General features: G+C 44.3%; 1 protein-coding gene across 8 annotated transcripts in view; it reads right to left on the reverse strand.

Annotated features, from left to right (window-relative positions):
• Positions 1 to 21,556, reverse strand: part of LOC133405008 (RNA-binding protein Musashi homolog 2-like) — a 135,919-nt gene that overhangs the window by 11,420 nt on the left and 102,943 nt on the right. For 7 of the 8 annotated variants that reach the window (XM_061681608.1, XM_061681607.1, XM_061681609.1 and 4 more), the window contains 3 exons: positions 8,752 to 8,853; positions 7,354 to 7,557; positions 3,917 to 4,065 (listed from right to left, as the gene is read on the reverse strand). In XM_061681608.1, the coding sequence (XP_061537592.1) occupies positions 3,917 to 4,065; positions 7,354 to 7,557; positions 8,752 to 8,853 (455 nt within the window). The remainder of the gene's footprint in view (positions 1 to 3,916; positions 4,066 to 7,353; positions 7,558 to 8,751; positions 8,854 to 21,556) is intronic. The other variant, XM_061681613.1, reaches the window with a different exon arrangement.

Consider the following 21,556-nt stretch of genomic DNA (forward strand, 5'->3'; position numbering starts at 1 on the left):
GAACAACAAAGTATGAAACGTAATTTCTAGGGTTGGGCATCGTTTGAATTCGAGCGATTCCGGTCCCGATTCCGGTTCCAAATGATTTTCGATTCCGATTCTTTTAGCGGGCCGGATCAAAAACGTTTGCATGGTTTAAATAAAGGGTGTCCAAATTATGACCTTCCATTTTCTTAGCATCCTGCAGCATAAACTAAAATGAACATTTGACGCTGCGTTCTGCGCATTTGACGCTGTGCTCTACGCCGCTGTTCTCCAGGATCTTGAAATGCTTCTTACGAAGCCAGGGCGGTGCGTTTGGGATCGTCATACTGAAAGACCCAGCCATGTTTCATCTTCAATGCCCTTGCTGATGGAAGTTTTTCACTCAAAATACATGGCCCCATTCATTCTTTCCTTTACACGGATCAGTCGTCCTGGTCCCTTTGCAGGGACAGCCTCAAAGGAAGTGTCCACCCCCATGCTTCACAGTAGGTATGGTCTTCTTTGGATGTAACTCAGAATTCTTTCTCCTCCAAACACGGCAAGTTGAGTTTTTACTAAAGACTTCTATTAGGGTTTCATCTGACCATGTGACATTCTCCAAATCCTCTTCTGGATCATCCAAATGCTCTACAATTACATCAGCTGTACAATTACAGAAAGTTGAGCTGCATAAATGGAATTAGTTCCAAAGCCTAATGCCACAGCGACGATGTGGAAACAATTTGCATTCAAGCTAGAACAACGCGGCCATCCCACTAACATCCCACTAACGAGCTGGGATGTCGAATTAGTCGCATCAAGGACAACACAACTTAACATCTCAAAATGACTGAATCCTTTTGAATCCTTTAGCACCATAATAATAGATATATTTATTAGTTTCACAGCTTTCAGGGGCTGTTTGAATTATTACAATTGCACGAAGTAGCGAGGAGTTACGGTAATTTGAAATACACGTGCGCCGTGGTCTCACCGGTGATCCCCGTCGTTTTAAAAGACTTTAACACAACCATACCACTCAAATTTTCCAGCTCGGTAAAAAACACATTTTGCCCAAACAATGCAAATACAAATGTGATAGTGTTTATGCTCCATGTATGCTCACATGATATACAGTATAGCGTTACTCACTATTGTAAGAGATGTAGCCATTGAACATGTTGACACAGTGGCGTTTAAAGAAAGGCTGCAGACATTTGAAAAGTAGTGCAAATCTTAAATCAAAACAGGTTTCTTTGATCTACTTGTTGTGCTGTTATCAATGTTGCTACATGGCACTTTTTCTTAACCAACTGGAAACGTCATTGGCACTATATTGCCTGTTAAGGCATTAATGACTATACCTCTGTGCCAAATGTTGAATATTTGTTTAAGTGCAATTTTTATGAACAGAGCCTGAGTTTGTTTTATTTGTATGTTTTAAAAATATATATATATTTATTGTTCTACATTACACTGTCAATGTTCATTATTCTTAGAATTAGAATTGTCGAATTAATTAGATGTTCTTAAAAAGCATGCACTTGGATTATTAACTAAGTATACTATGTTTGTCATATATCATATATAAAATATATCGTTATCGTGACAGTCCTAGATACATATATTAAGAGAGAGCAAGAGCAATGGATAACACAAAAATATTGGACAAACAGTATAAAAAAAATTGTCACAAATGTAATAAAAACTGCAATATAGCGGGACCGCGAAGCAAGATATAGTGTAGGATTACTGCATCTGTAGTCCGTGTTGGTAAATTGCACGGACTCATTGTTCCTGGGTTAGTACTCATTGTTTGCATAACGTGCAACCCGGGACTAATATAGTCTCAAGGGTAAAATTATATATACATACGAGTTGTGGCAAAAAAAATACATATATGAAAGAGTTCCACCAAACCAACATCTTTTGAACTAAGGCTGTTTACTGATAATTTGCAATATCCATTCATCCATCCTCTTCACCGCTTCTCCTCACAAGGTGTCATAGGAGTGCTGGCACTTATTTCAACTGTCTTCGGGCGAGAGGCAGGGTACACCCAGAACTGATCGCCAGCAAATCAATTGCAGGGCACATATTAACAAACAACCACTTGTACTCACACTATGGACAATTTCAATTCTTCAATTACCCTATCATGCATGTTTTTGGAATGTGGCAGGACACCGGAGTACCTGGAGAAAACAGGAACAGGGAGAACACGCAAACTGAATTTGAACCCGGGAGCTCAGAACTGTGAGGCAGATGTGCTAACCAGTCAGTCACCGTGCTGCCTTGCAATATTCCATCCATCCATCCATCCATTTTCCAAGCCGCTTATCCTCACAAGGGTCGCGGGCGTGCTGGAGCCTATCCCAGCTATCATCGGGCAGGAGGCGGGGTACACCCTGAACTGGTTGCCAGCCAATCGCAGGGCACACATAAACAAACCATTTGCACTCACATTCACGCCGAGGGGCAATTGAGAGACTTCAATTAACTTACCATGCATGTTTTTGGGATGTGGGAGGATCAATCAAGCTTTTGAATTCAAATAGAAGCACATCAGCATATCAAAGAGGATATAAAAAAAATTTGACTCCTTTTTGATTACTCAATTTATTATTTTAATACACAGGAGGGGACACGCACACTGACATTGTTTTTTTTTTTAGGAGAAGGAGGGGTAAATTATGTCAATATAAACACATTTTTATAATGTGCAACCGATGTACATGTTCAAATGAGGTAAATTCAAAGGACTCTTTTTTTCAGTGCTGGAGTCACGAAGCGATTGTGAGGGCAATAGGCGGCATAAATGATCGCCTTGATCAATTAGTAGGTGTCCTCACAAATATCAGTGGTTCATTAAATACACTGGTTAACAAAATAATTCTCAGTCCTTGCCTCAATTGCATTGTTGAAATCAAATGTTGCCGGGCATGAATTGCTCATCAGTGCTAATTATTCATGTGTCTCTGGTGTGCTGATTTATGAGAACAGTTTCCCAGCCTCACCTCTAAGTATCGCCAAAGCACCAAAAGCTGCAGAAACGTGCGTACGCCAGCCATGCAGTTGGCGTGAGGGGCCGCACATTCCCACGGTCATGTCACTCTTGATACATCTGAACTTTGCCGTTAAAAAGAACGGACGCCACGTTTTTGTGCGTACGCACCTTTTGTACATGAGGCCCCCGTGCCTGCGTGAGTTTTCTCCAGGTACTCCGGTTTCCTCCCACATCCCAAAAACATGCATGGTCGGTTAATTGAAGACTCTAAATTGCCCGTAGGTGTGAATGTGAGTGAGAATGGTTGTTTGTTTATATGTGCCCTGCGATTGGCTGGTGACTCGTTCAGGGTGTACACCCCTCTCGCCCGAAGATAGCTGGGATAGGCTCCAGCACGCCCGTGACCCTAGTGAGGATAAGCGGTACGGAAAATGACATTTTTACATTGGAAACCAGTCGCCGAGTTATAATCGATTTATGGAAAAAGTAATAGCCAGTTTAATCTATTGCAAAGAATAAATATTTACAGCAGAAGTATGAATAACTTGTAATTGACATGTACGGTAGGTGAACCTGAAGCAGCCGCTGAAGTGGATATCCAACTAGTAACCCTTTGAATTAATCTGTACCCAAAAAGTAGCTCTCAGTTTCAAAACCGATGGTGAGTACATCAATCCCTCGTTTGATATCGTTTAACTGTTGTTTATTTGGTTTTGTTTAATCATTAAACAATACCAAATAATAGTCTGTTAATGAACAGTAACCCCCGCAATTGTTTTGCAATAAACATGAATGCAAAATTAATTTTATCTGATTATTCCAAGCAATACTCAATAGAGTAATCAATTCTAAAAATATTCTATAGTGACAGCCCTAAACAAAAATACATCTGAACAGTTGTATTGCCAGGAGAGATGTTATGATGGTGCAAAAATAGACACTCACAGCAATACTGTGGCTAAAGCCAGGAACTGTTTGAGGACTTGTGGCACTGATGTAGTTGCTGACACCGGAGTCCTGAGTGACAGTACCATAGAGGTCAGCTCCATGACCAGGGCTGCTAGGAACGGGAAAGGGTCCAGCCCTTGTTACATCTGTTAAGAAAGAATCACCAAGGGGATTAGTTAGATGAACAAAAAACAACATCTTCAACACATTCGTGAGTCAGGTTTTGTTCTCCTGCGATTGGCTGGCAACCACTTCAGGGTGTACCCCGCCTCCTGCGCGATGATAGATGGGATAGGCTCCAGCACGCCCGCGACTCTAGTGAGGAGAAGCGGCTCAGAAAATGGTTGGATGGATGGTTTTGTTCTCTCCCGGTTCGAGTCCACCACTGTACAACATTCATGACCAATCACATTGTCAAGTTTGCAGATGACACAAATGTGGTGGGTGCCATTGCCAATCGAGCAACACCAAGATTGTTAATGACTTCAGGAAGGGACATCATCAACCATTGCCACTGGCCATCACCTGTGCTGTAGTAGAGAGGGTGAGCAGAACTATATTCTTTGGCTTGAACATTTGTGAGAACCTCTCCTGGACCAGTAACACTACGGGTTCTGTTCTCGTCGATGGCGCTTCAGCGGCGGGCCGCAAATTTGGCAGACCGGTCTGTGCCAAGCTGGGCATTGTGGTGCAGTGAGGGCGTGTCCTTGGAGATGCGCCTGGCGTAGTGACAATTGGGTCTATACTTAGACCTGCTCGGACCATGTCGAAGTCCAGCGCAGTAGATAGACTGCTGGTGTAACACAATTTTGGTGAAATTGATCGGGCTGGAGGCAGACAGATAGATACTAAATGTTGCAGACATATTTAAGTTACTAGGTCAATCTGTATTTAATTGGGGCACCCGCTCACATTGTCTGTTGCCACATCATGGCCAGAGCAGTGACAATGCTCCACTCACGCACGGATTGCTGCGATTACCCATTGTCCTCTTACGCACAAATAAAGGTGCCATGTCTCTGTCAAGACTCTCAGTTGCGCCACATTTACAGGGAAAGAGAGGAGCCGCTTTCATTGGCGGCACCTGAAGTCTACTGTAAACACTCCCACAGTGGCGCTGTCTGCCCACTTTCAGATATGTTGGCCTGTGCTGGTCTATGAAATTAGCAACACCGGTCTAACCCACTTCTGGCGCAAAGATGCGACACCCACCTCACAGGATATGCATCTTTGAGGAAAATAAAGTCCTACATCTCTGGTGAGGAAGGCTCAGCGGCGTTTCTTCCTCCTGCACAGCCAGAGTACCTAATACAAATTAGCCAAGTGGTCCATCCATCTCCACATACCTTTGTCCTGGTTCCTCAGTTCACTATGACTATGAATTAAAGAATATGAAAGAAAAGTACACCAGAAAAGGGGCTGAATATAGTCTAAAACATTTGCCCTGGAACAGATCAATGACATTTACATAATTTCTGTAGGAATTTGGTTGAAATTAGAGGTTGCACTGTGATTCCACAGAATGATGCAATTAAGTGTAATGTCTGCTACAACTAACCTTGAAGATAATGATTGACTCTGACTACAGGTACCTACTTTAGTTTTAGTAATTTGATATAGAACCACAGGTTGTCATTTTGTGTTCTTAAACAGCATACTCTAATTCCGTTAATTCACCAAATTCTGTTATAATTTTTATTCATTGGCTTTCAGAAGTGTGGGCAACCATTAGTGATCACAACCAGGCAGTTTGCAGCAATGAATGCAAAGCAGAAACTGCACAGGGGATTTGGACATAACAATTCATCTTATCAACACCTGTCGCTAAAATGTCTCTCAACTATAAGACATCCATATAATATACTCTTCACCTAACTAACAGTAACTCCCAATGCTCTTTTGTGAGCCTCTTTTAAATATATATTGGTGATTATCTTTTCTAAAGTGCTTAGAGTATTGTACCCATGGAGCCAGCTGTGTGACAGGCAGGAAATTACACAAGGTGCCCTGAGTAATAAACGATTGAAGGGGGGAAGTCATATTTGCAAGAACCCATGTTACAAAGCAGTAAAAGAGCAAATACTAACCCTCAACCCTCATCTATCATTTTGAGGAGCTCTCTATTGAAATACAGTACAGCACAAAGAGGAGTAATGTATTACAAAAGTAACAGAATTATAGTAATGCATTATTTTTTTCTTACTGTAACTCAGTAATACAAGTACCAAATATTTTGGCCCTATTTTACCTGTTCTGCGATTGGCTGGCGACCAGTTCAGGGTGTACGCCCCCTCTCGCCCAGACTCAGCTGGGATAGGGTCCAGCACGTCTGTGACCCAAGTGGGATGCGCGGTACGGAAAATTGATGGATGGATATTTTACCTGTTGCTATTTCAAGAATAATGTTCCGGTTCTACCGGAGAACGGCCACGATGACGTGCTTGTGCCCAACGTCAGTGGCGGCGAACAAGTGGGTCTTAACTTTGTTAAAATGAATAACCAGTCGCCTCAGTGCAACACTTGGAATGCGATTATATTGTGCAAAGGAGTTTTTCCCGATGTGTAGCGTCTGACGCGCTCCAAGCCTCAGCCGACACCGCACGGAGCTTCAGTGACGTCAACTCTCAGTCCATTGGGTGAGTGAAACAATAAAATACATCTATGCCAATACTTGGAATTAACGGCTGGTGGATGAGTTTAAGGTATAAAGAGGTACATGTCTCCAGAGTCCAATTCAGACTACTCTCCTCCAACTTTTTTTTTTGCACACTAACTTACTGGCAACACTGCTACCAGTAAGTTACTGTAATTCAAGTTTATAGTAGGTTACAGTAAACACCCTATGTAATGTCTAACATTGCAGCCCTACAGGATTGTGTACCTGCAGTAAGGCTGACACTGAAGTTCAGTTTGTCCTCAATACACCTTTAGGCAGGTATTATGAAAGTCTGAGGTGTGCAGAGTGAACAGGACTGACCACAACAGAGAAAAAAAAAAGAGAAAACCTTTTTCTGGAGAAAACCCACGCAGGCACGGGGAGAACATGCAAACTCCACGGATTGAACCCCGCTCCTCAGAACTGTGAGGCTGACGCTCTAACCAGTCGGCCACCGTGCCGCCCCCTTGAAAGATTGTTTTATGTAATATCAACAAAAAGCAAATGTTGCACACGATAAGATGAACCCAGAGCTACACAGCATGTAGTTTATCCTTTCGAAAATGTCAGGTCTTAAAGCCAACAGTGGCTGAGAATTTAAAGAGTCAAAAACAAAACAGCAGACGGCAAATTAACACCTCTCCAAATTCAGTGCTATCAAATGCATGCTGCATATTTTACGCAAATGTCCATTACATTTATAGCTTCATGCTTCACCACTTTTACCATTATCCTCGGAATAAATATGTACGAGGAGTGGATACGTGAATTTACACACCTGGGCTCTTAAAAGGGTCCGGGCTGTGAAGGTGGTGTTGAAGGGTGGTGGGAGAATTGCAGCCCGAGCCGGCATGCTCGTTAGGTAGCATCTGAGCTGCCGTCTGTGGCCTGAGGGAGCCGTAGTCGGTCACGGAGTAGGGTGCTCCGCCCCTCATGTCAGTGCTGGTTCCAGCCAAAGAGCACAACCCATAATCAGGGAGCCCTGGGAGACAGGGGAGAAGTGTGAGGTTGGGAGGATGAGGGGGAGTGAAGAGTTTAACACCGTCATTTTTGGGACACCAGTAGTCTCGTGTTGTCTTTGCATGTCACTGTTGTGATCCCCAACCAAGACTATCAATCAAAAGGCATTGATTGAACGATGGGTCATGAAGCTATCTGAATACATGACACTTCAATCAAAAGCATACTTTATACCACTCATCTTTGAAACCCACTAGGACTAATAAACATGGCAGCTATGCAAATTAAAAAAAGCTGGATACCACATGAACACACACACCTTTGCCTAAGCACATGTGCGAACAAATAAAATATTACAATGGCTTATTTATAGCACCCCAATAAACACTCTTTTGAGGTGGAAGAATTGGTTGCAGAAAATCTTCAACAGAAACAATACGGGAACAATTATTAAGAGAACAACCAATCATTTATGTCAGGCTGTGCTCAATCAATGAAAATAAGCTAAAAAAAAATGCCTCATCCATTTTAAATGTCATACTGACATGTTGATAAGGTAGAGTTCATGGACCAGAGGAGGAGTTCGGTCTCAGGGTTTGTCTTTGTTTAAAGTACGGGACAAAATCCCCATTTTAAACTTACAATTGTTGGTATTTTTAGGTCCTTGTATTTGTAATATTGTTGTCATCATTGTAAGTTAAAATTATTTGTGCGATAACACAAACTAACTAAATTTAGTTTTATTTTTTTAAATTATTATTTTTCAACAAATTCCCACTTTTTAAAAATTGGTAACACAAGTAGGCTGAGGAAAGAATTGTCAACAGTCCAAAGGCTGAGGCATCACTAAAGCATATTAAAATAGTATTTATGCTGCCAAATAATGAAATGTAAAAAAGACCCTCAATTCAAATAGAAAAATACTGTTACAAAGGTAATCATATGTACAGCACAACAGGGTGACATATTGGACATCATATAAAACCACAATGACATATATTTATTGGTGTTTCTCTGCGCATTTTAAAAAGACAAATGGAAATCAACACTGCTAACATAGAAAAAAGTTGGAGATACAGAGGATACAAATAATCTAAACTTTGTGCACCCACATATAAGATTGCTTAAGAATGTAAGGTATTACTTATGTGTTAAAGCGAGGTATTACGATGAGGAAAGCGTGCCAGGCCACACAGAATACAGACAGAGCGTTTACCTGCCCCTGTGTTCTGCCCGTATGCCATGTAGCTGCCACCTCTTCCTGAGCCACGTGTTGCTGCTACTGCTGCTGTCACTGGTCCATATGCTGTTGCAAACCCTGAGAAAATATGAATGCGGTATACATCATTCATCTACCTTTATTACATGCTGCAGTTATAGTGGCACGGATAGCTCGCTCTTTTTTATGTCACTGAGCAAAGCCTATAGACAGGAGCCAACCACGTGGTTTGATTATGCCTGTGTTTAGCAGCTTTCTTTCAAAGTAACAATAGATCTGTAGAAACAGTTGCCAAAATGTTTACAAACAACATATCAAATTAGCACTGAACAAGTTACTCTACTTACTGAGCAATTTACAATGTCACCCCATTCACACAATGATTAATGACAATAGAGCATGCTGGGGTGGTTGGAAAGTTCAAGTTCACAGCTCATCCACACAGCGCCAGGTGCAAATGGGAGTTTATGTTACTTGAGGATACTTCGACTGGGTTGCATCAGATATAGCCTGCGACCTTACAGATTAGAGTTGATCTTGTCATGAGCTGTGCCCTGCAGTTCCTTTGTTGGAGCTTGGGTGGCGTTTTGCGCCCCTCTAGCCCCCCCCCCCTCCCTCTCTCTCTTTCTCTCTCTCTTCCCAGTAATCAGCACTACCTCAGCCACGCACCTCTTGTCAATCAGCCTTCATCCTCACCTGCATTTAAGTCTGCCAGATCCAAGATTCCACTGCCAGAGTATAAATGTTCACCCGTGGTACAACAGCTCTCAACTCGTAAGCCTCGCCAGTACTCGCAATATTTCTGACCGCCATGTTCTTCCTTGTCCTCGGTGCTCCTTCCGTGTTCCCCGCCTTGCTGACCTCTTCCACCACGCCGCCAAGCCATCCACCTGCTCACCCCACCACCTGCCACAGTCCGACCACCCTCCCGTAAGTACTCCTTCCGAGCCCGCAGCCTCCAATCCATCCCACCTCCCGTTTTACCCAGCAATTGTGTATTTATTGCGGAAAATCAGGCCATTTCATTTCCACATGCCCCTTGAGATCTAAAGACCAGGCTCACCATGACCCAAGAGCGCCGTAGTGACCCAAATTATCACTTCCCCAAGCTCTCCCTCCCGTATGACCGTTCTCCCATGCATTCTTGGTGCCGTTCACAACACCCCCATTATTGCCCTCATTGACTCCGGCGCAGATAATAATTTCATTCACGAAGGATTGGCACGTCAATCCTAACTCCCTCTCAAACCACTCCAGTCACCGAAGAAAGTCACAGCCCTGGATGGGAGAGTCATCTCCCCTGTCGCCCACCAAACAGTTCCGTTTACCCTGTTAATCTCCAGAAATCACCATGAGGACATCCCACTATTTGTCATCCCTTCCCCTGTGACCCCATTCGTCCTCGGAATTCCCTGGCTCAAGAAGCATAACCTCGTGCCAGTCGTCCACCGTGCCGTACCTGTAAGTCAAACCAGAAAAATCTGAATTCCACCTCTCCTCCGTACACTTCCTGGGCTATATCATTGCCAAAGGACAATTCCAACCAGACCCTGCCAAGATCCATGCAGTCGTTAACTGGCCCACTTCCAACACCAGCAAACAATTACTTTTCCTGGGATTCGCCACTTTCTACTGCCGCTTCATCCGCAATTATAGTAAAGTCGCAATTCCTCTTGTTAGCCTTACCCCCACCAGCTCTCCGTTTCAGTGGACCCCGGCTGCATCCCAAGCCTTCGACCAGCTCAAGACCCTGTTCACCAGTGCTCCCATCCTACAACACCCCGAACCCTCCCTCCAGTTCGTGGTGGAGGTTGGCGCCTCGGACACTGGGACGGGGGCCGTTCTCTTGAGGCGGGACCACTCTTCCCAAAAACTTCATCACTGTGCTTTAATTTCCCCTTGTCTATCCCCTGCTGAACGGAACTATGACTTTGGCAACCAAGAGCTGCTGGCCATCATCTGGGCATTGGAGGAGTGGAGGCACTGGCTGGAGGGGACTGATTCACCGTTTGTCATCTGGACTGAGCACAAGAATCTTTCCTACCTACGTTCTGCCAAACGCCTTAACCCCCAACAAGCTCACTGGGCCCTCTTCCTGAGCCGATTTAACTTCAGCCTCTCCTCCCGCAACGGCAAACCTGACGCCCTGTCTCGCAGGTACTCACCCACCTCCAGCCCTGCAGAACACAAAACCATCCTCCCTTCCTCCTGCTTCGTTGGGGCAGGCACCTGGGAAATCGAGCAGATTGTGAAACATGCTCAAGAGATCCAACCGGATCCCAAGACTGGACCTCCTAACTGGCTGTTTGTACCAGACTCTGCACGTTCTGACATTCTCCAGTGGGCCCACAGTTCAAAACTCACCTGTCAGCCCGGAAACAACGCACCATCCAATTCGTACAACAACACTTCTGGTGGCATAGCCTGGTGAAAGACACCCGGGAGATTGTCCAAGCCTGCTCAGTCTGTGCCCAAGGGAGGACTTCACACCTGCCCCCAGCTGGTCTGCTGCACCCCTTACCTATCCCGAGCCGCCCTTGGTCCCACATCGCCTTGGAGATTCGTTACCAGCCTACCCCCCTCTGAAGGTAACTATCATTTTTACTATTATCGACCGATTTTCCAAATACATCCATTGAATACTGCTTCCCAAGCTACCCTCTGCCTTTGAAACTGCTAACCTCCTTGTCAATCATCTCTTCAAACTTCACGGAATCCCCATTGACATCGTCTCGGACCGAGGTCCTCAGTTCTCCTCCCTTGTTTGGAAGGAGTATTGTAAAGCGGTGAGTGCAGCAGCAAGCTTGTCTTCCGGATACCATCCACAGACCAACGGCCAGACGGAGCGGGCAAATCAGTCCCTGGAGACGGCCCTTTGCTGCATTGCCGCACGCAGCCCCACCTCCTGGAGCTCATTCAACCGATGGATAGAATACGCCCACAACTCCCTCACCAGCTCCGCCACTGGTATGTCTCCGTTCATGGCCTGCTATGGTTTGCAACCTCCATTATTGAGGGAACGGGAGCATGCGGTGGCGGTTGCCGCGGAGAAGGATCACCTAAAGAGGGTCCAGTCCATTTGGAAGGAGGTCAGGGCGGCCTTAACTCGGTCCGCGGAGAGAAATAAACGGCTTGCGGACTGTCGTCTCTCCCCTACACCTGAGTACAAGGTTGGTCAGACTGTTTGGCTTTCCTCCCGTGGCCTCCCACTCCAGACGGAATGCCGCAAATTCACTCTGCACTTTATTGGTCCGTTCCCGATCACTAAAATCATCAATTCCACATCCGTACAACTAAAACTTCCGCAATCTCTTAAGATTCATCCGACGTTCCATGTGTCACGACTCAAGCCTATCTTCACCTGCGCTCTTAGCCCTCCGGCCGTACCCCCTCCACCCCCCCGCGTTATCGACGACCATACGGCCTTCACAGTGTCCCGCATCCTTTTGAGGCCCAGGAGCAGGGATTACCAGTTCGTGGTGAATTGGGAGGGGTATGGTCCGGAGGAACGCTCCTAGATCTCCTGCAAGCAGATTCTTGACGATTTCTGACTTTTACGCGGCTCACCCCGGGAAGCCGGGCAGGACACCAAGAAGGGTCTGTTGAGAGGGGGATACTGTCATAAGCTGTGCCCTGCAGTTCCTTTGTTGGAGCTTGGGTGGCGCTTTGCGCCCCTCTCGCCCTCTCTCTCTATCTCTTCCCAGTATTCAGCACGACCTCAGCTGCACACCTGTTGTCAATCAGCCTTCATCACCTGCATTTAAGCCTGGCAGATCCAAGACTCCATTGCCAGAGTATTCAAGTTCACCCTTGGTACAGCGGGTTTCAACTTACACGCCAGTCCTCACAATATTTCGGACCTCCATGTTCTTCCTTGTCCTCAGTGCTCCTTCCGTGTTCCCCGCCTTGCTGACCTCTTCCACCACACCACCGCCTGCCGCACGCTCCCTGTCTCAACGACCGGCCAGTACGCCTCGAGGATCCACCTTTGACTCCCTCCACAATAAACCATTCTCCCATGACCCTAGTGAGGATAAGTGGTAAGGAAAATGGATGGATGAATAATATAAAAATATAATTAAATGAAATAAATTATTTTCAACAATCTCAGGAGGGGCCAATGTTGGGCAATTTCGCCCTCTGCTGTCGACTGAAATTAAACTTCAATGTTTAATGTCATCAACCCGTAGTTTTGCTTGTTATTGCAGCGTACATGGGTCCCGCTATCCTGATCTCTGGGTTTGTTCAGGTGATGTTTGCGCTGCATGTTTATCCATCCATCCATCCATCCATTTTCTGGGCTGCTTACCCTCACTAGGGTCGCGGGAGTGCTGGAGCCTATCCCAGCTATCATCGGACAGGAGGCGGGGTACACCCTGAACTGGTTGTGCGCTGCATGTTATCAAATCAAATCACATATATTTATATTGCACTTGTTATCCATTAAAATGCAACACAAAGTGTTTTGGAGAAATTAAAACTGACAAAAAAAAGTATACAAAGTACAGTAGTAGTAGTATACAAAGAGTATACTCACCGCTCCCTCCCCCACAAGTTAACGCAAAACACACCCACATGAACATGTAAACCTGCACGTGCACACGCACAAAGCACATATTGATTAATAGTGTTGAGACATGTTAAGGCACTGAGGATCCAGGTCAGGAAAGACAGCAGCCACAGAGGATGCTACTCCGAAAACCACCATGACCCAAGAAGACCGGGATGGACTCCCCACATTTTGCGCTGCAGAATGGCATCCCCCGGGTAGACCAAACACAGCTTCCAACGTGGAGGCTCCCAATGAGGAGACACTCGATTTAAACTTTAAACTTTAGACTAAGGTTAAGAAGACTAAAAGACAATAGGACAGAATAAAAACCTGTAGGACAATAAGAAATACAATTACAACCCCAATTCCAATTAAGTTGGGACGTTGTGTTAAACATAAATTAAAACAGAATACAATGATTTGCAAATAATGTTCAACCTATATTTAATTGAATACACTACAAAGACAAGATATTTAATGTTCAAACAGACAAACTTTATTGTTTTTAGCAAATAATCATTAACTTAGAATTTTATGGCTGCAACACGTTCCAAAAAAGCTGGGACAGGTGGCACAAAAAACTGAGAAAGTTGAGGAACGCTCATCAAACACCTGTTTGGAACATCCCACAGGTGAACAGGCTAATTGGGAACAGGTGGGTGCCATGATTGCGTATAATAGGAGCTTCCCTGAATTGCTCAGTCATTCACAAGCAAAGATGGGGCGAGGTTCACCTCTTCGTGAACAAGTGCGTGACAAAATAGTCGAACAGTTTAAGGACAATGTTCCTCGACGTACAATTGCAAGGAATTTAGAGATTTCATCATCTACTGTCCATAACATCATCAAAAGGTTCAGAAAATCTGGAGAAATCCCTGCATGTAAGCGGCAAGGCCGATAACCAACATTGAATGCCTGTGACCTTCGATCCCTCAGGCGGCACTGCATCAAATACTGACATCAATGTGTAAAGGAAATCACCACATGGGCTCAGGAACACTTCAGAAAACCGATGTCACGAAATACAATTTGGCGCTACATCCGTAAGTGCAACTTGAAACTCTACTATGCAAAGCAAAAGCCATTTATCAACAACACCCAGAAACGCCGCCGGCTTCTCTGGGTCCGAGCTCATCTAAGATGGACTGATGCAAAGTGGAAAAGTGTTCTGTAGTCCGACGAGTCCACATTTTAAATTGTTTTTGGAAATTGTGGACGTCGTGTCCTCCGGACCAAAGAGGAAAAGAACCATCCGGACTGTTATGGATGCAAAGTTCAAAAGCCAGCATCTGTGATGGTATGGGGCTGTGTTAGTGCCAATGACATGGGTAACTTATACATCTGTGAAGGCACCATTAATGCTGAAAGGTACATACAGGTTTTGGAGAAACATATGCTGCCATCCAAGCAACGTCTTTTTCATGGACGCCCGTTTATTTCACCAAGACAATGCCAAACCACATTCTGCACTTGATACAACAGCGTGCGTCCTATAATGAATACGATCCAGAGTCATCACCCTTTCCTTCGCCTTTAAAATAGTCGCTTTTGGGACGGCAAGACAGCCTTTCAGCCAGTGGCCGTGCTGGCCGCGGTCCATTTATGTTGTCACCGCTTACCCACTTGTTGCTCTGCTAAACTTCTGACAAGGTTGCTCGGCCCGCTAGTGGGAAAGCGGGCGAGTGCTGAAATCACACCACAAAATTAAAATGTAATCCTGCGAAATAATCAAAATGTTTAATAAATGTACCTGTAATTTGATTACATCTTTGTTAAGTAACTGTACGGCATCACAGTTAATATATTTATTTTTTTATTTTTAAAATCCTGAATACGTAACACCGGTATATGTATTCTGTGACACCTGTCCAGGCACTGCTGCCGAACAGCCAAATCCCCCCCACCGCCCCCCAGAGATGGGTGTATGTGGTGCATTAAAAGAAAGGGGGACGAGTGCGTGTCATGCATTAAAATCTTGGGGGACAGGCAGGGTACAGTGGCAGGGTGCCTGGACCGGGAAACAGCACTGACGTACCGAAACCCAGTCCGGCACGTGCACTCTCCCGATCCCACACCAGCAACCCCAGGAAACCCTGAATATGTGTGTGTGCCCAGATGTGACAAGTGAAAAAAACATTTACAGTGAGTGGTGTGAGTGTGTGCTAGGTGAGTGATTAAGAGGCATAGCTCCTGCAGGTCGGGCCCATCAGCCAGGACAACCACAGACAGAGAGGGCCGGCCCTACCCAGCCCCGCAGCACCAACCCCGGGAATCCCCCCCTCATTCCAGCCAGCTCCCCCAAGTGTGGGAGGTGGACCCCCCAGATCAGGCAGGGATGAAAACCCCACACGAGAAGAGGAGGAGGTTACCGCAGTGGGAAGCAAGGAACAGAGAGAAGAGGAGGAAGGAGGCCTGAGGAGCAACAGGGGGCCCCCACCCAGTAGCCAGAGCGGGGGACCAATGGGGGTGCCAGCTGGCACCGCCTCAGCACCCACGGAACATGGGCGAGTCACCATCCCACCATCAATGCTCTCCGGGAGGTCAATCCAGTGATTTCTCACCCCCCCCAGCGATTCCCCCCCCACCCCCCCCCCCCAACACATACACACAGAGGCCAGAACCACAAACACAGGGTCAAGAAGAGAAGATCCCCACTCAATGCATGTCTCCTTTCATCATGCAAATCGGTCTAAAGGGTGACAAACAAAAACAAGTACATAAATGAATAAGAAAAAAACAAAGTGAATGAAAAATAGAATAAACCTCGACAACAAAGAATACAGAAGTCAAAAGTTTACTTTTAAACTTACAAAATAGTCTTGTTATTGTCAGATGGCACATGACCCAGACAAAAGAATCAAAAATCTAGATTTAGCATGTTGAAGAAGGGTGACCAGCTACAGTATATGTAATTGATTTTTTTCATTCCGCTCATTTTGAATTTAATAAGGGCACCCGTTCACATTGTCTGTTGCCACACCATGGCCAGAGCAGTGACAATGCTCCACTCCACCACGCACAGATCGCTGCAGGTATGGATCGTTTTCTTCTGCACTGAGAATTCATGTCTCCGTCAAGACTGTCAATTGCGCCCCATTTAGAGGGAATGAGAGAAGCCGCTTTGATTGGTGGTGAATGAAGACAGCAGTAAACACTCCCACAGTGGCACAGCCCGCCAAAACCTCAGGTCCCCGCGGCTTGCGCTCGTTTCCGTAATGATCAACACCTCTGCACAGGTGCCCCGCCCGCCGCGCAGATTTACACAGTTCACAAAAATAGGGCCCTTTGTTTTATTTTAAAACTGTGAGTATAAACCTGAAAGTAGTATTTCAGTAAAATAATCTGTGAAAAATATCAGCCCACTCAGGCCCCATTTTGTACATCTGACTTGAGTTTTAAGAAACCACGGCACCTCAGGGGGAAAAAAAACAACCACAGATAAAAGGTGTGACCGACGAGTGTTCAATCATTTGCTGTGCAATCGCTGGCACACTGCCGCAGCCTCGAGCTGAACCTGTTTTCTCGAGCTTTAGGAGCTTTGCTAAAACTATGGTGAAATATTCACCATTGGTTAACAACAACATTTAAAAAGGAATTTGACAAATCCAGACACAAGAGAACGGTGACCATAGAAGCTGCCTGAGCTGAGAGGATTCAGAACCGAAGTAACACACAATACATGCATACCTGCATAAATTATTCCAAAGGAAATGATGTAACTCAGTATGCAAATTGTCTCTTTAAATATTTCTTCTGAAAAATAAACCATACTAGCCTGAACCTCAGTTTTTGGCCATTCCAAGCAATCTACCCAGGTTTTTTGGTAGCTTTTTAAAAGACAACAACACAACAACAACTATAATGTATTGTTAGTACAGCCTTTGATGTTACAGGAATTCAGCCAATTGTCATAAGTACAGGTACTGTAAATTATGTTTCTTTGTCTTTATACTTTGTATGGCAAAACGTAGAAGATATGTTTAGACACCAATCGTCTGCTGAAAATGAGATTTGTTTTTAGTTTCACATATGCGCAGCAATGTTATTAAACCAATCCCTGCACACATGGAGCTGTAAAAGGGACTGGAAAAACCTGAACATGCATTCCAGGCGAACATCACGAGCATGCTCACCAACCGCTTGACCATGTGATCTTCCAGACCATTATTTTTAATACCCCGCTTGCCGTATATTGTTCACAGTAAACATACACAAGCGTTATGAAGCCCATTATCTTGAGCAGCACAAACACGGCAGTGTTTGTTTTACCTCAGTTTTTATTTAAAAACAAGCCAGAGTAAACAGCCCCTTCCGAGTGCTTCTGATTATGGACTATCAGACTCTAATTGCATGAAATGGTTATGTTCTGCCAAAGCCGACAGTCTACAGTGAAGTGGCATGTTTGACTGCAAACAGAACGGCAGAGTGAAGAGACTGTACAGTCAATGTATCAACAGACAAAGGGACATACAGAAACTTTAAGTGAGACATCATTGTTACGAATATGATTTATGAATACATTAAGTCCTTCACACTTTTCACTACTTTTTCAGAATCAGAATCAGGATGATATTTATTTGCTAAGTATATCAAAAACACAAGGAATGTGTCTGCGGTAGTTGGAGCCGCTCTAGTACGACAAGAGACAGCTGTTTGACAAAAAATACTTTTGAAACATAAAAAACATAAAACACCGTACGCAGAGTCACTGAGCAACGAAAGGTTACAGTAATGTGGTAAAAGTATTTATTTTTTTGACAATTGTGCAAATGACGCAGTCCTCTCACAATTTAGAGCTGTCTACTAGACTACTTTGAGATGTCTACTAGAGCAATAATCTGGAACAGTGACAATTGTGCAAATGGTGCAGATACTTCTCAAACACATGTGTGGCCAGTTTTGGTCAACAACAATATCCACTCCTGGAAGCTGTCACCTTATCGTGGTGGAGGGGGTAGTGTGTCCCAATGATCGTAGGAGCTAAGTTGTCTGGGGCTTCACGTCCCTGGTAGGGTCACCCATGGCAAGCAGGTCCTAGGTGAGGGATCAGGCTCAGCTTTTCCATGCGCAATAGACCGCGGCCACTCCGTCCGTGAGTAACTCCGAGAAAAAACTCAGTGGAATTGTGAAAGTTGGTGAAAGAAAGTCCGGAGTAAACTCCCTAATGTTTACCAAGTATTTCCTTGTGGAAGTGAGTCGCGTAATGTCTCCAAAGCTGAACACAAAACACAGACAATACTAGAGAGTGCATTACTGACACAACCACACGGTTAGCGACCTTGTATATGATGTACTGTATATTTTAATATAATACCTGGCAATCCTGTGAAATAGACTACATTTTTGGGGTTTTAAAGTAGAATACATTTTATGTAGTTCACAAATGTTTTCGCATCTTGACATTGGAGCATTGTTAAGTTCCCTCAGGAGTTCAGTGGAGCGTAATGAGCAAGGTCCAATGCTTTGTGGGACCTCTGTGAGATGCTGAGCAACCAGGAAAATGTTATGCAGTGTTAAATCCATGTCATTGACTCCTTGTTGCTGAAAGGATAAAGTCAATGTACCGAATTAAATTTGCCATAGTACTTATCTCCTCCTTAAAAGGTTTTATAGATCAGAGACTGATACAGAGGATAATAAATAAGACTTGAATATTGTCCGTGAATGTGTTTAATAGTACAGTGCATTCAGAGTATAGTTAATCTTTTCAATGCTGTCACCGTAAATCTTGCTAAGTGAATATGCATGTGTCTAAGGATGACCATACAAAGAAACTGACTTAAAAGATTAGATTTAACAACAAAGTCAGATTTGGGCAGAATGCCCTGCAGTGTGAACATAGCCTTACTGTACTCAACATGTGAGAAAATGAATGATCAGTAGCAAATTGTTATCCTAATATTAACTTCATGTTCATATTTGTATTCATTTAACAGCCAATTTGACTCGTTGTCAGCTTGCCTAACGACAACCAAAAGCATTGACAACCCCGCTCATGGTGTCATGGTCAAATCCCTCCCAATTTATCCAGAACTTTGTCTACTTACCCCCACTAAAACAGGAATACTGTCCATCCATCCATCCATCCATTTTCTGAGCCGCTTATCCACACAATGGTCGCGGGAGCGCTGGAGCCCATCCCAGCTATCATCAGGCAGGAGCCGGGGTACACCCTGAACTGGTTGCCAGCCAATCGCAGGGCACAAACAAACAAACAACCATTCACAGTCACATTCACAGCTACGGGCAATTTAGAGTAGTCAATTAACCTAGCATGCATGTTTTTGGGATGTGGGAGGAAACTGGAGTGCCCGGAGAAAACCCACGCAGGCACGGGGAGAACATGCAAACTCCACACAGGCGGGGTGGGAATTGAACCCCGGTCCTCAGAACTGTGAGGCAGACGCTCTAACCAGTCATTCACCGTGCCGCCCATGAATACTGTACAACACAAAATTTTTAATGCAACGAATGTATTTTATCTGAGTCATTGTTTTTTACATTCAGTTGAACTTCCAGCAACTATTACCATAATTGAGGACCCTAATTTGCCCATAGGTGACGTGTGTGTGTGAATATACGTTTGTCTATACACTATGTGCCCTGCAATTGAGCTAGGATAGGCTCCAGCTCACTCGTGATTCTAACAAGGACAACCAGTATAAAAAAAATGGGTGGATGGATAAAACAAAAGAAAAGACAAGCTGCTGAAAACACAACCCTGTCATGTACTTATTTGCCAATAGATGCCTCTCGCCAAAGTGATGCAATGCAGCTGCAAAGTATAAAGGGGGATTGCAATACAGTTAAACACACTCCTGATAGATGTACACTTATTGAGGGTACATAAATGTGAACATTTAGGATAGTTGTTGCTAGATTTGAGTGTGTGTTTTCTGTTTTATTTCCCCATTATTACCTCATGTCTGTTAAGTCATTAGTTACACCTGTGTGTAGTATTTGTCCTCCTGCATTGGCCCTGCTTCTTGTGTGTAGACTTTTTCTATCGACTGTACTTGGTGAGAATGACACAGAACCAACCTCCAGAACCTGCAGCACCAACATGGTCGGTTAATGCAGCAGCTCCAAACGGGATAGGCCTGGTGAATACTAGGGCATAAACAGATACAACTTCTATTTTTCAGCATTTGTTCTTCTCCTGGGTCCTGGAGTTTAGATTTTCTTTTGGTGACAAGAGGCATACACCCAGTGAGTCTGCCATCTTATCTGAACTCTGTCGGTATTATTATTTCCTGAGGATATTGGGCAGAGCAGTAGGATTAGCAACGCTGGCTCCTTTCAATAATTTCCAATAGAGATTCTTTGAACTGGGTCACTCTTCTGGACTGTTGTACGTGGTGGTTTACGGACCACCTTGGTGAAATAAAAACTTCATTGGTCACCTTTTCGAGTGCATGAGATGAATGTTTTAATTGTTGGAGATTTACATCTTGACATGTGATGTCCAGACTGACAAAGGACTTTCTACATTTTATTGACTTTTTCCAGTCTTTGCCCTTTTTGACTTTTAAACCTTAGAGGCCATCCATTCTTACCCCATGCCTGTACTTTTTGACATCATTACTTAGACACGAGCTCCTGGTCGCCGATATCGAATTATTAACTCTTCCACTACTGTTCAGTTCTCCACTGCTTTTAATTATAAAATAACTCAACAGACCCTCTTTGAGTTCATATATTGAAAAGTTTACAAAATCTGTCAGACCATCATTGACCCTGCGACACCTTTAAATATATCAACAGAAATCTAAACTTGAGCGCCGAATGACAACTTCTGGGGTTGTACCGAACCATTTTAAACATGCCGTAGTGTTACCACTGTTAAAGAAGCCTGGCCAAGACACACATTTTCTCTAATTTTCAGTCCATAACCAATCTTCCTTTTATATAAAAAGAATACTGGAGAAGATCAGCTACAGTAAACCCCTGCAGGGGCGTTTTGCCAAAAACGCCCCTGCAGGGACCAAACCAGGCCAAGGTTTTTTTAATTGCATATCGGTGCCACAAGATGGCGGCAAAGCACTTAAAACCCAGAGGATCATAAAGCATCAACAAAATTCATCAAGCATGTGCAAAATGATGAACCCATGGTACATAAACAGATGCATTCAGTAGTTAAATTATTCAGCACAAACAAACCACCTTCACATGAGGCTCATCATAGTATTAGCATACTAGCCGGAATAACACGCTAGCGCAACAAAATGCACACTAACCCTTTACGGGATA

Source organism: Phycodurus eques, chromosome 7 (assembly GCF_024500275.1).
Source record: "Phycodurus eques isolate BA_2022a chromosome 7, UOR_Pequ_1.1, whole genome shotgun sequence".
Taxonomy (NCBI): Eukaryota; Metazoa; Chordata; class Actinopteri; order Syngnathiformes; family Syngnathidae; genus Phycodurus; species Phycodurus eques.